Raw genomic sequence first — 15070 nt, forward strand, 5'->3', positions numbered from 1 at the left:
GTTGATCAACATCAGTTGACATTTTTTTAAGAGGTGTTACAATAAAAGGTGAAACAAAACTCAACATAGCACTATTATAGAGATGTTGATGAGGACAAAGCTCCTGGTATCCCACAGTATGTGCTCTAAAGGACTTAAGAAACACATTTACTTGAAGCCTCAGAACCAGATCAAGTGTGCTCTGAACCAACAACTGTTTGTTTTCATCACATAAATATGATTAGATTTTTTTTTTTTTTTAAATTTCAAGTAGGCTCCATGCCCAACATGAGGCTTGAACTCATAACCCTGAGATCAAGAGATGCATGCTCTACAGACTGAGCCAGGCAGAAAGCCCTGATTAGATTTTTCTTAATAATGGCTGCTAGGTTAGAGCCAAATTTGTGGTGGAAACTTTTTTTAAAAAAGATTTTATTTATTTATCTGACATATCACAAGTAGGCAGAGCAGCAGGCAGGAGATCATGACCTGAGCTGAAGGCAGAGGCTTAACCCACTGAGCCACCCAGGCGCTCCTGTGGTGGAATCTTTAACCCTAACATTTCTCTTCAACACAGTCCTTAACATTTTTCATCACACACAAACATCCTCCACCCCCATAACATGTTGGACTTTTTAGAATAAAGATGAATATAAATAAATTAATGGGGTAAATAATATACCTGGCGTGTTGGTAAAATATCCACTGTTGTTTGTGTAAAATTTAGAGTTTGGTTTCCCCCGGTAGTAATTAAATGGCCAGGTTAAACTGCTGATGGGCAATTTAAATGATTCTTAGTTTTTTTCATAATTATGCAACTTCACAATTATTCTCAGTTTCTGCAGTTCAAACAGTAAGATAAAAACTGAAAAGAGCCTTTTTCTTTGCGTTCAACCTTAGTTTAATGTAAATTAGTAAGTTAAAAACACTTTCTTGTCCTTCATCTTCTCCATGCTGTGGAAGAAAAAGAATTCAAATATCATCGTTATTACCATCGTCTGGACACAATCACTCTCAAAATTTGGTCCAGAAATTCCATCCATAAAGTAAGAGATATTAGAGTAGCTGGCACTGAAGAAACAGGTGGTGGAATGATTACACTCTGTTATACCCCAGACAAAAGTTTGGATTCTAGACTAGAGGGAGAATGTATTCATCAAAGGACTCACATGGCTGTATTTTTGATAATTCTTCCTTGGTCCATTTTCTGCCCAATGCCATGCACGACAAATACAATATGGGTTGTCTGTGATGGCTTGTCTTCTAATGTGGCTTCTTCTACATAACCTCTATGAAGTCTGGTCCCACTACTTGATGCTGTAGAAAAATTGTGGTTCTAAGTTTACTATTTATTCCAGATATAGCATTTTGACAATATATTGAAAGAAATAATAAAGTAAAAGGAATATTAAGAAAAAATTTCACTGGAGTGGGTGGGGATGAAATTTGTAAGAAGATGTATCTTGACTGGCTCAGATATAATGGACATGATGCCAAAGCCAGAAACAACAGGAAAAAAGAAAAGGAAGGAGGGAACGATAGAACACACAAAAAATTTTTTAAAATTTCTCTATCAAAAAAATACCATGAAGCAAAGATACAAGGTGAATGACAGACTGGGAAAAATTTTGCAGTATATGTGCAAAACTAGTTAATTACTAAGGTACAAAAGAGAGTTTACTAACCAAAAAGTGAAAAGACAACCATTCAAATAGCAAAATGGGCAAAACATACAAGGTAATTCACAAAACAAATACAAATGACTAGTAAACATAAAGAAGATATTCAAGCACATCTGTTACCAAAGAAGTCACAACAAAAGATGGAATAGCAAAAAAGATTAATATCAGACTTAACAAAAATTTCTGAAAAATGTATTAGTAATGCTCTCACATCTTTCTCAGGTACCATTTCCTCTTTTCTTCCCTTTAGTCACACTTCTTGAAAAAGTTGTCTCATCTCACTGCCTCCATTCTTCACCTACCTAAACTTCAACCCACACCAATCTGTCTTCTGCCCTCTCAATCTATCCAAATCACCAATGACTTCCATTTCACTAAATCCAACATAAAATTTTAGTTTTCACCTTCAATTGCCATGTTTTACTTCACATCACTGCCTGAGGTTTGATTGCTGCTGTGTTTCTAGACGTATAAAAGATATTTATTTATTTTTTAAGATTTTTATTAATTTATTTGACTGACAAATCACAAGTAGGCAGAGAGGCAGGCAGAGAGAGAGAGAGGAGAAAGCAGGCTCCCCGCTGAGCAGAGAGCCCGATGTGGGGCTTGATCTCAGGACCCTGGAATCATGACCTGAGCCGAAGGCAGAGGCCTTAACCCACTGAGCCACCCAGGCACCCCTACAAGATATTTATTAATCTTGTCAGATCATTCTAACTATATTACCACTGATGAATACATGTGAACTCAATCGCCTTAATAAAAGTTTCATTTAACGGGGCAGTAACTGTCATTAAATTTAAGGCATTTTTAAAATATACTAAAAATAGAATATGAATAGTCTATTTTGAATGTAAGAGAAAGAGATTCTTTCAAAATTTTGACAAATTGTAGTAATATTTAACAATTACCTTTAGAAAATCCCAGTTTTTGGGTCACTGTCCTTGCAATTTTAGATGTTGTTGCATCACTATAAAGATACACTTCATCCATACTGTGCCAGTCCACGTGATTTCGACTCAACTTGAAACTATGAACAGCTGTTGCAAAAAGGAAAAATTAATGTTAAGGTTGCACATTTGTGTGAAGAATTATAATACACAGATTTTTGAATCAGTATTTTAACTCTGTTTAATAAAAAACTGTTTTGCTGAAAACACATATTGATGTGAAGCAAGTAATGGACAGGGACTTTATTTTATAAATGATAAACCATTCTATAGGGAATATCAACTTGTTTCAACGACATGGAATAACTGGCTTAACCACCATAATTTTAATGTGTAACATGTAGTCAATATGTTGTGATTATTAGAGAACTGCTTTCCCACGTGATATGCCCATTTCTTAGGTCTAAGGGATAATATATACCTTCATGAACGTCCTCAATATCTTTGACACAGAAACTCAAGTTTTCTTTCTTCTACAGATTTTATTTTTGGATCTGTGAAAATTTCACTCAGTGCAAGACAAAACAAGACTAGAGGAGAACAATTATCTTTAACTGGGATGAGAACAACCTAATTGATTAGAATATAGGATAGTTCTGAAATGGATATAAAAACCAATTATCACTGGATATTGCTTACCATAACAGAAATCCAAAGCTGAAAGATGTTTTAATAAGATATCAAAAAAATACTGAAGAAGTATTTTCTACTATGATGTTCAAATCAGTATGGTTATTGCATTTCTATAACTAAGGTATGCCTGGTGAAAATAAGCTCTAAGGAAAAAAATAAACAAACCTTTGTGCTCAAGGAATACATAAGTTCTCTGTGGCAGCTACAATGTCTTGTACCACATTTTGTACCACTGGCACCAGCGTCCTAGCACAGTGCCTGACATGTGTCACAAATTCAGTAATGTTTGTGGAAGCAGTGGATTAAGAACTGTCATAACATATTCATGCATTCGTAACTTGATAATTATACTCAGATGGCTTTAAACTTTCCTTTCTGTATCTCTGGTATAGAGGTGAGAAAAATCCACATACCCATCTTCAGAAAACTAAGCACCTTAAAATTGCTATCCCTGATTTATTTAAAAACAAAAACAAAAACAAAAAAACCTTTTTAAGCAACCCAAAGGTACAAAGAGATTCAGTGACTTCCCACAAAGCTGATTACCAGCAGAGTCTAACTACTCTGATTTGAAGATGAATTGAAAATAACCTGAAGTTTAAATATGAAAGGTTATATAGCCGTGATCAAGATCTAAGATCGTAAGTCATTTTTATGAAAACCTAGTCCCTACTAAAAACACATAGAAAAGTAAATCATTTCAGGGAAATTATTCTTAGTTATGTGATAAATGTAATTTCAAAAATCTATGAAAAACCAATTTATATTTCACTTATCTGTCAGGATGTATTTTACTAACATTGAATACAGACCTAGATGCAATTAATGTAACAAACATTAATAATGTTCAATCAAAAAAAAAAACCCCCAAAACCAGTAACAATGTACAAACTCAGCTTTTCTTATAAAAGAGCTTTTTGTAAATTAGAAAAATCTTTTGCAAGAGTTTAATAATTATTTACTTTTCTATGTCTGATCCAAACCACTATTTTATTAAAGCATTTTTATCTAAAGTTTCTATGCTACATCTTTGTTAAAATAGTTTTGAGTCACATATGCTTAAAACATTGAAACTATAGGACGAAGATATTGAGAATAGTGTTGAAGCCAACAAAATTTTGTTCCTTCTCAAAATCATCCACAAACCGCCTTAAAGTAAAACCTCTTAGTATTGGGTGAATATCCCTTTACTGGACTACACACATTATTTAGAAATGTTTATGTTGCTTATAATTAGGTAACTCTAAGCAAAATAGCACAATGGACACATTTCTAAAAAACTAAAAACTTCTATGCTTTAAATGCTGAATACTATAAGCCAGGGAGAAATAACTACATGGAGAAATAAAACTACAATTACTGTACCTTGAGAACGCTTTCGTTTAAGACCTGCCGCATCTGTACTCTCCTTATATCCTCTCCATTTGAACAGAGAAGGGAGGGAGAAGGGAGGGAGGTGGTAGACAACTAAGAAAGCAAAAACACTGAGCTTCAAAGTAAATTTTAAATGAGGTTTGCCATTTTGCCTTTTTGTTTTATTAACTTTAAAAGATGAGTTGTATTTGACAAACATTATTCTAAATGCTTTATTTATATAACTTCTAATTAAAAACCAGTAAAGCAAAACATTAGGTTAATAATGTTTATCAAATAGATGCTCTACTTTTATTGAAAGAAAAAAAGGCAAATGATACCTAAAATTTATCAGTTAAAGACAACTATGTGATCATCATATTTAATGCCTTTACACAGATAGAATAAAAAATAGGTCTGGTATTTTTGTATGCATAAGGGATATATAAACCCATCTTCACAATACTAAGGTTATTTACTTTCACCAAATTAGCTGACAGCTGGTGTCCAAATTAAGAAGGCAATAAGTAACATTTTAGACATTTAATGCAGTTTTCCTGAGAAAATATCACAATATACATTCCACTAGATGCCTTCTATTACTGAAGTATATAATGGAAGCTTCCCACAGAAACAAAATACTCTTTTCACAACTCTGTTCAAGCTGTGAAAAGAATTTTAAAATGAAACTTTTGCCAAAATAAATAAAATTGGAAGCTTTTTAACTGGTTAGTGATAAAATAATGAACATTAGTAATAAATGATGAAAAAAGTCACTAGAAAAATGCATGCTGTGACATCTTTAAACATGAAACAGACAACATAAAACCAGACATAAACTTGATTTTTGGCAAATCAGTAGACAACCTTGAAGTCAACATTTTCCCTGTTGAACATTGCTAGTTACATATCAGTAAATTTCTTTACATTTTAAATAAGCATTTAAAAAAAATCCACTTGAAATTGAACCTTATAAGTTTTTTTTTTTTTTTTTCCTCCTCCTCCTCCTCTTCTTCTTCTTCTTCTTCTTCTTCTTCTTTGTTTTTAAATAAAGCAGTTTCTTAACAGTTCAGGAAATGAACCACAGAACCTTTATGACTTCGTTCAAATTTATGTTCTAAAACATTTGCCTTTTCATCCTCACTCCCTTCTACAATAATGTGACATTCAAAGGTTAAATACTGCTCAAATATGGGTATATTTAATTCCTGTTGAGCAGTATTAGATACATTTTAAAAATCTGTTGTATGTATAGATGAAGCATATTCAAAGATTTGTGCAATAAAGGTAACTGAGAAATGTTCACAAGGCACTTAATAATTACAACTATCTGTAATTAGATAGCGACAAACTAGAATTTAAAAGCTGGGTGGTAACATTAAGATTATAAAAACATTTCATTGTTACAGAGAGGTAGAAAATGACAACTGAAGCAATTTTCTTCACTGAAAAAGTTTCTTTTCAAAGGTGCCTTCTGGTTAGTTATTGAGGAGTAGAAGTACCACTTGCAGGAAACATTTTTAAACAAAAAAATTCATTAGGAAAAAGCTAAATATCAAAGTAGATCAAATTGGCATAAATTTGAGACTTTACTATTCAAAGAAACAAAATCTAGGTTTTATATATCCACTAGTAAAACTAACATGAACCAAATCTATATTTATCAAAAGAAAACTAAAATAATAAAAAAAAAAGACATTAGTAAAAATGTATGCTGTGACATTTGGTAAGCATGGAACAGCCAACATAAAGCCAGACATAGACTTGATATTTGGCAAATCAGTAGATAACCCTGAAATCAACATTTTCCCTATTAAATATTGCTGGTTATAAACCAATATAAAATGTCTTTACATTTTAAATAAGCAATTATTTATAAATCCACTTGAAATACATAGGGACCTTTGACTATACTTCAAAATTATATAAACACTTTCAGAAAGCTACTCAAGATATAAAAAAGAAAGGCTTTTCTTTCAAAAGGAACTGTATGATTTAGGGATTAAAAAAGACAAATATCCCAACTTACTAAAAATAGAAAAGCATATTTGTTTAAAACATTTTCTTTTTTTAAAAGATTCTATTTATTTATTTATTTATTTGACAGAGAGAGAGAGAGAGAGAGAGAGAGAGCGCACAAATAGGCAGAGTGGAAGGCAGAGAGAGAGAGGGAGAAGCAGGCTCCCCACTGAGCGACTTAATTCCAGGACCTTGGGATCATGACCTGAGCTGAAGGCAGGTGCTTAACTGACTGAGCCACCCAGACGCCTCTATTCAAAATAGTTTCACAAAATCAAATAGGCAAGGTACTTTATACCTTCCTCTCAAATCAAATTCTTATTTTCACTTGAAAGTCACTTGCTCTATTTGTCATAATATCTCACAGCATAGTTAGAAAGCTTAATGTTTTTCAACCCAAAGGACAGAATTAGTGGTAGTACCGTGAGCACAAGAGAGACAGAAAGTATTACTATCAATTCAACAGGGATCCCCATTAAATGAAATTCACATGCTAAAAAGCATTAGTGAATTTTTCCCCCTAAAATGTGAAGTTTTAGTTAGGAATTTTTATGTTAGCAAACATATGTATAAACTCAAAATGTTAACTTATTAAATGCTAACATTTAATTAAAATGTTATTTTATATACCAAAGCCTTACATAGCAATGAAGATTTAAGGCATTAAAACATTTCTAATAAACTTCCATAGTAATTCTTCTCCTCTTAAAGGGATTTTCTTCATTATATAATTCTGAAAGCAAAAGAGTATCAAAAAAGGGGGTTGCTGATGACATACTAATTCCCAGAATAGAACAACTCAATGACTTTTTCCTTTTTAAAAGCTGGTAACCTGGATAATCTCAACTTTAGGGAAAGCAGTTTTGACATCTCAAACATGCCAACTGTAATGACAAAACCCCTAGCCACCTTCTTGGAGCTCAGAGAAATTAAGTTAGGTAAATTTATAAAAAGTAATAACTAAAAAGCTAGAAGAGGAGAATCCTCTTAGTCACCAAAGAGGGAGGAAAAGAAAAGCTGGTTAGAAAGGATTAGCTCCCCTACTCCTCTTGCCTTTTTGACTTTTGCAGTTCTGTATTCAGAATTTGGGATATTCTTGCCCAGCAAAAGTGATAGGAATATACACTTTACATGCCAAATTGTTAAATGTTTTAAGTCCTTCAAGATACACCAACACCGGGGCGCCTGGGTGGCTCAGTGGGTTAAGCCGCTGCCTTCAGCTCAGGTCATGATCTCAGGGTCCTGGGATCGAGTCCCGCATCCAGCTCTCTGCTCAGCAGGGAGCCTGCTTCCTCCTCTCTCTCTGCCTGCCTCTCTGCCTACTTGTGATCTCTCTCTCTGTCAAATAAATAAATAAAATCTTTAAAAAAAAAAAAGAAAAGATACGCCAACACCTGTGATGTCACAGTATCCTAAAATATCTTGAACAGTGGCCTATCTATGACTTTATATTGATAGTGTGACTCTCAGATAGCATATAGTTAGATTTCACATTCTTAATCTGTTAATCTCTGCCTTTTAATTGGAGCATTAGTACTTACATTTACTGTAATTATTAACATGGGTGAATTTAGGCCTACCATTTCACATTTATTTTCTCTCTGTTCCATTTGTATTTTGTTTCTTGTTTCTCCTTCCTGATTTCTTTTGGGTTAATTAAAAATTTTCACTATTTTATTTTAATGCCCCAACTGGACTTTTTTTCTTTCATAACCTTGACATTTAAAAAAAAATCATCTTTATTGAGGTACAATTGACAATAGTGTAAGATATTTAATGTGTACATCACAGTGAATTGGTATACATTTTGAAAGTGTTCCTCTTATCTAGTTATAATTAGACCCCTCAACAATTTGAAGAGCTCTGATCAGTTATTCTGTAGAATGTCCCTCAATTTGAGTTTATCTGATGTTTTCTCATGATTGGATTGATGTTATACATTTTTTGGGTGGGGTGAAGTACAGGACTAACCCATTTAAAAATTTTAATCTTTTTAAAACTGATTATTGCTTGGATCAATAAAGTGAGTCAAACACTACTCTGGTACTATATTCAGGTATTTTCAAAATTACTTATTTGAAGTGCTGATTTTATTTGTAGAATTCATCCCCAGTGAAACTCTAGACTTCCATTTGTTAGGCTGCTAAGGTGGGGTGGGAAGAGAATCAATTTTTATTGCAACTCTATGAGAAAATAAAATTTCAAGTATCTAAATCACAAAAAGTCATGACATTTTTATGGGTTATCTTTATGTATGCTAAAAAAGTTATGCTAAACTTTCAATCTATTCACTGCTCACTTTGAGATTAGTAGGAAAATTAACAAGGAGAAAATATTTTAAAAAGCCAATTTATTTGTGGCATTAGCTACCCTAACCAAAACACAGATAAGGTCAGAAAGAAAAGAAATTATTTTAATGTCCTTCAAGGCAAGAGCTCTGTTTAGTTTCTTAGAAATTCCAGAGGGAAAATAATTCCACAGAGCACTTAAGAGTTCCTGGATATAGTATTTTAAAATGTTTTTAATTATTAAGTGGGATTTTTCCAGAAAGTCTTATTTTAAAAACTTCATGGCACTGTGATCTCCAACTCCCTGTATTCCAACTCTGTTTGCAGAATATCTAATTCTGTATTCACTGTTTACTGTGTTATATTATACTTAACTCTTTGTAACTACTCTCATCTTTGGGTTTGTCTTTCCCAAAACTTCATGATGTTCAAAACCCTGTATCTTTCACAAAAGTGCCTAGCATAGTACTATCTGCACATGGAAACATTGAAAACCTCCTAAAAATATGAAGAGTCAAGGCTTTCTCACATGTGCATGAGAAAATTTAGGTGCAAAAGATATTTTTACCCTAATGAATTAATGAGATATGAAATTTTAGAAGCTTGGAAGTAAGAAGCAAAATAAAAGATTATGTTTTTATCTTTGTAGATATGGTAAATTTGATTTTTTAACAATGGTGGCTTTTTAGACAGCAAATATTCTTAAGACAAGTGATAATTTTCAAGTACACTACAAAATTTCCCATAATCTTCAAAGTCAAATATCACATCTTAACACAGAAATGTATGTTTTACATAAAGCTGAATAAAATCTAAAATGGCTGTGAATTTATGACAACAGTATATATACCACATTGAATTTAAAATCTTTGTTAATAACAAAATATGCTGAAGCTTTACTTATATGCCACAGTGCATTTTAAAAAACCAATTTTTCTTCTAATGAACCTTAAAGAACCATCATTTTGAAAGATGACAAGGCAAAAATGTTCCAACAGTTTAAAAATTTTGTTGCTACTAATGAGAATTTTACCAAAGTACATCCTTAAAGCTAGCAAAAAATATTACTATAATATCCTAAATTGATTCTCTAGAATCAACACAGACACTCTAGGCATACTAAAAGTCTACTCACACAAATATACCATGTTCTTTATTACACTTCTTTAAATGACTGGTACATTAAAATTAGGGTACTGTGAAGAAAATGGAAGTAACCTGCTATACTTAACATTTTGACACGCAGTAGAAGTAAAAAAGACACACCAGATTCTAATTTTCATTGAAATAAAAATAAGATTCCAAATAGATGGGTCTAGAGATGAAACAGAGCTGGTAACTAACTTCTACTGACTAAATTAGTAAGAGGAAAAAGAATGTTTTGAATACAGTACAAGAAAGGGAAATAATCTACTTAGATTTTTATTTTTTATACTCCTCCTTTTTCTCCTCCAAGCTCTTGGGATTTTTTTCCCCTACTAATAGTAATGAATTCAGGTGGCTAAACTGGGTTTGTTAAGGTGAACTGCCATTTCTGAGGGAGGACTGAAGGAGAATTAATAGAAAGAAATCTAGAATTCAGCCTTATCCAGTAGCAATCTTATTTTGGTAGTGATCATGAGCCACAACTTTCCTCAGTTATGTAGACTTTTAATCAACTAGACACAGAAGATATGTTAATTTGGTGTGAACTAAGCTATATAGTTTCCTTGCTTGTGATGTGTGTGTATGTGTGTGTGTGTTCAGAGAGAAAAAATAAGAGAAAGACAACTTAGGATGTTTGATACTAACAATAAGAAAAAAAATTAGCCAATTTAAAGCTTACTGTTTTGCCATTATGTCATGTGAACAATTACTTTTTTAAAAATTAACATATAATGTATTATTTGCCCCAGGGATACAGGTTTGTGACTCATCAGGCTTAAACATTTCACAGCACTAACCATAGCATATACTCTCCCCAGCCAACTATCCTTCCCCTACCCCACCTGCCAGCAACCCTCATTTTATTTAGTGAGATTAAGTCTCTGATGGTTTGTCTCCCTCCAGATCCCATCTTTCTTTCTTTTTTTTTACTTCTAACCACTTAATTTTTTCAAGCTGCATTCTGTGAATTACTTGATCAACACTGAGTTTTTCTGCTTTAAAGATGTTTTATGAGAAGGGGAAAAAAACCCCACTTAACTCATATTTTAATTCGCTAGTTTCAACAGGGCTTGCCAAGAAACCTCCCAAATAAAGGCAAGTATAGATGAAGAAATACTTTTTAGAAAAAAATATTTAGAAAAATCTACAAATTCTAATCTACCTATATTATACTCACCAGAATAGCTGATCCCACTGCCTGCAGTAAATGGAACAATAGAAGTATTTTTAACTTTACCACACATTTTGAATTTTACTCAAGATCAGACACATAATGAAACATGGCCATCTTGGCTATGATATAAATATTTTAAGGTACTGCAAACAAATGCAAATGCTGAGTAAGGGAATATAAAGAGTAGACTGCTTCAAAGTAAAAGTTGATGTGGTTATCAATATGGAAACAACCTAAAGGTACTCATTCAAAGGAAATTAAGGTTTTTTTGTTTTTTTTTTTTTTTAAAACTTCAGGAAAAGAACTGACGTTAAAATATTAATAAAACTGCCCTTTTGATATAATGACAGATTTTTTTGTAGATTCAATTTTTACTGGTAATTACAAACTACTGAAAAGGACTAATTCACAGAACCTTTAACAATTTGTACAATAGTAAGTCATGTTAGTGTCATGCCAATGAACACATATATTAAGTAAAATAAACACAGTTTGAAATTCATAGCAGTATTAAATTCTAAAATAATCAAATGTTTAAATCTGGAATTTTAGAAATTCTAACACTCATGAATTACCATGCAAAATTAAGAACTACTCTAAACTTTATCAAGAACTTACTTGGTTTACAACATATTAATTGTATTAATTGGTCTTACCATCTTTTCCATCTATGGATTTTGACACTTCAATATCAAAATTTTCCTGCATCTGCTGACCTCTAAAACAGCTGAGATGTTCTTGCTCAATTAAATTACTTTCTTTTTCTTCTAGAGGCTGCCAAGTACCATCAATAAACCACTGTCCACGCATTACTGGAATTTTATCTGCCTCTGAAAAGAGAAAACACAGAATTATACATTTTAGGATCCAAGGGTCCCAGAGAGAGACATAGTAACTATAATTTTTATATTTTGTTACTACTGTGACAAAAACTTCCATGGCTCAGAAGACTCATTTAGTTTTAAATTTTAGATTTTAAGGCACAGTGCATATTTTTTACAGTATTTTATTTATATTGGATATTATGCAAAAATTATTTTGTCATTAGAAAGGTAGATGAGCTGTTATCCTTATAACTGAGGCCCCGAGTACCCCAAATTAGTAGATGATGGGGTTAAGACAAGTTCATGCAAGATGCTGGTAATAGTTCCAATGTTTAAGAAAATACTGATATACGTTCCCAGAAGTATTTCAGAACTAGAGTGTGTGGTAGTAGTGTGTTCTACTTTTTTAGAGTTGCCTTGAAGGTTATAGATTCCCAGTTAGAATATAGGAATAGCTGATATATTTAATTATGTAAATTCCTTACCCATTTTAGAAAAAAATTGAGTAGAAAGTTTTCTTAAATAACTGTAAACATTCCTTTGATTAAATACTGTTCCTAGAAGCACCTGAATGGCTCAGCCCTTAAGTGTCTGCCTTTAGCTCAGGTCATGATCCCAGAGTCCTGGGACTGAGCCCCGCATCAGTCCCCGCTCTCTGCTCTGCGGGAAGCCTGCTTCTCCCTTTCCCACTCCCCCTGCTTATGTTCCCTCTCTTGCTATGTCTCTGTCAAATAAATAAATAAAATCTTTAAAACAATAAATTAATTAAAAAATAAAGATTTAAATGCTGTTTCTATAAGCCTAATACTTTCCTTCCTTCCAAACTTCCCCCCCTTCCCTTTCTTCCTTTCCTTCCAGGCCCAGTGTGGAGGCCAATGCAGGACTTGAACTCAGGTCTCAGATCTGAGATCTGAGATCAAGAGTTGGGACACTTAACTGACTAAGCCACCAAGGCACCCCTATTTATTTATTTTTTAAAAATAAACCAGAACTGTTAGTTATGTTATTTTGAATCCTTTAAGATTTGTAAAGAAATAAAGTAAAAATAAAATGGAAATAACAAACCTAAAAATAAAAAGCAAAATAAAACAAATGAACTTAATTATGTAGAGATTTGGTGGTTTAATCATATACAGAAAAATTATTTCAACTGGGTTTAAAACACAGTAATTTTTACATATATGTATTAGGATATATCCTGTGAACAAAAAGAACTACAGATACATCTTAAGCCTAAATTTTGTTTCCTTGAGTTGTTCAAAATGTTATTCTAGCTTTCCTTGCTATATTATTCTTGAGAAGTCTGATGTAAGTCTAATTTTTTTTTTTAAAATTTTTAAGTGAAGTGATCCCCTGCTCACTCTACCCCAGATAATAGAAAAAAAACTGCCTTTAAAGTCTAATAGTTTCTGACTCAGAGTTCTTTATTCAGGATTAATCAATCTTGGTGGGCCCTTTTAATACATAGATCTCAATTTTTCTCTTGTTTCTGAAAAGTTCCCTTGGATTATGGTTTAGTCTTTAGTTCGGCTCCAGTGATTTCTCCCCTTCAGGGACTCTAATTGTAGATATGTTGGGTCTTCCTTTTTCTATATGGAATTTCACAGTTTCTCGAGCTTTTTATTTCTTTCTGCATTTTTTCCATTATTTTGTTTGTTTTCCTTCCTTTTATCAATCCCTCTTATGTCAATGCCCCTATTAGTATGTCCACAAGTTTGAGGAATTTTTTATTTGGCTGGAATATTTAATAGTTTCCTGAAACTTCTGGGGATGATGATGGAGTAGGAGGATCCTAAGCTCGCCTCATGCCAAGGATACAACTAGGTAACAACCACATCAGTGTAAATAACCCAGAAAACAATCTGGAGACACTCCACAGCTAAATGTAGACATGAGGGCACATCGAAGAGGGTAGGAAGGGTAGAGACTTGGTTGGGAACCAAACTGACTGGGAGACTGTCCACAGGAGGAAGTGATGCGGTAGGCACAGAAAGACAGAGGAGCAGACACCTCACCAGGCATGGGGAACCTGCACTGGGAAGAGGATCGTCATATTGTGCAGCTTTGAAAACCACAGGGTCCTAACATCTCAAGTTCTTACAATCAGTGGGGATTAAAAACTGGAACTTTAAAAAATTAGTGGGCCTGGCTCTGGAAGAGCCAGAGAGGGAGAGAATGGGAGTCCCTGGCTGAAAAGAGAGTATTAGAAAAAGCCCCACTGAGATACAGATTAGAAACAGCAGTTTAAAAAACACTTGGAGAAGATTCATTTATGAATCTCAGAACGTATGCTGGAGAGAGGGGGATTTTTAGGAGTCTTCTCCAAGAACAAAGGAGCTGGAGGGTGCCATTTGCCTCCTCATCTCCCCAGCCTAGAAACAAAGACATCTGGGAAAACCACTGGGAACTCTCCCCACCTACCTTGTTAACAGAGCTCTTTCCTGTGGACCTGCCTCTTCCAACAAGCCCTCAGCAGGAGTCCATTCGAAGCAGTCCAAAAAGTGTGGCAGTGTGCAAGTAGCCCCAACAGAGGCTAGAACTGCTCCAAAGTAACCCCTGCCCCAGGGAGAGGGGAAGACAACCACACACACACACACCAGTCGCACTGTAGCACCAGCAGTAGACAGAGGCCAGATGTGTGGTCTGACTGCAGGTCCCACCTACTAACAAAAGCTTCTTGGGGACAACAAAGAGAAAATATCCAGCAGTTCAGTGATTCTGCATCTCTGACAAAATCCTGGTCTGACTCCACTCCAGGTCAAAGCAGCCCCAGATTGGCCCATTAACAACACAAGGGCCTAACCTTGCCTGCAAGAGGCAAATGGAGTCACTGCAGATGACTGGACTAAATGCAATGTGGCTCACCACAATAGTAGGGTACACACAACACACATAGGAGACACCTGAAGTGCTAGGTTCTGGTGAACAGGGGACTCTGCACTGCAGGGCACTAAAGGAATCTTCATCTTAAGGCCACTACTGTCAGGAGCAGGAGATGTAGCTGATTTATCTAACACACAGA

General features: G+C 34.0%; 1 protein-coding gene across 4 annotated transcripts in view; it reads right to left on the reverse strand.

The window, feature by feature from the left end:
• The window catches only part of DDHD1 (DDHD domain containing 1), an 83225-nt gene that overhangs the window by 40203 nt on the left and 27952 nt on the right, over positions 1-15070 (reverse strand). For 2 of the 4 annotated variants that reach the window (XM_045069527.1, XM_004739314.3), the window contains exons 2-5: positions 11881-12054; positions 4610-4711; positions 2573-2701; positions 1149-1296 (exon numbers count right to left, since the gene is read on the reverse strand). In XM_045069527.1, coding sequence (XP_044925462.1) covers positions 1149-1296; positions 2573-2701; positions 4610-4711; positions 11881-12054 — 553 coding nt within the window. The remainder of the gene's footprint in view (positions 1-1148; positions 1297-2572; positions 2702-4609; positions 4712-11880; positions 12055-15070) is intronic. The other 2 variants (XM_045069537.1, XM_045069532.1) reach the window with 1 other exon arrangement.

Source organism: Mustela putorius, unplaced genomic scaffold, assembly GCF_011764305.1.
Source record: "Mustela putorius furo isolate JIRA1106 unplaced genomic scaffold, ASM1176430v1.1 tig00000129_pilon_pilon_pilon, whole genome shotgun sequence".
NCBI classification, from domain to species: domain Eukaryota; kingdom Metazoa; phylum Chordata; class Mammalia; order Carnivora; family Mustelidae; genus Mustela; species Mustela putorius.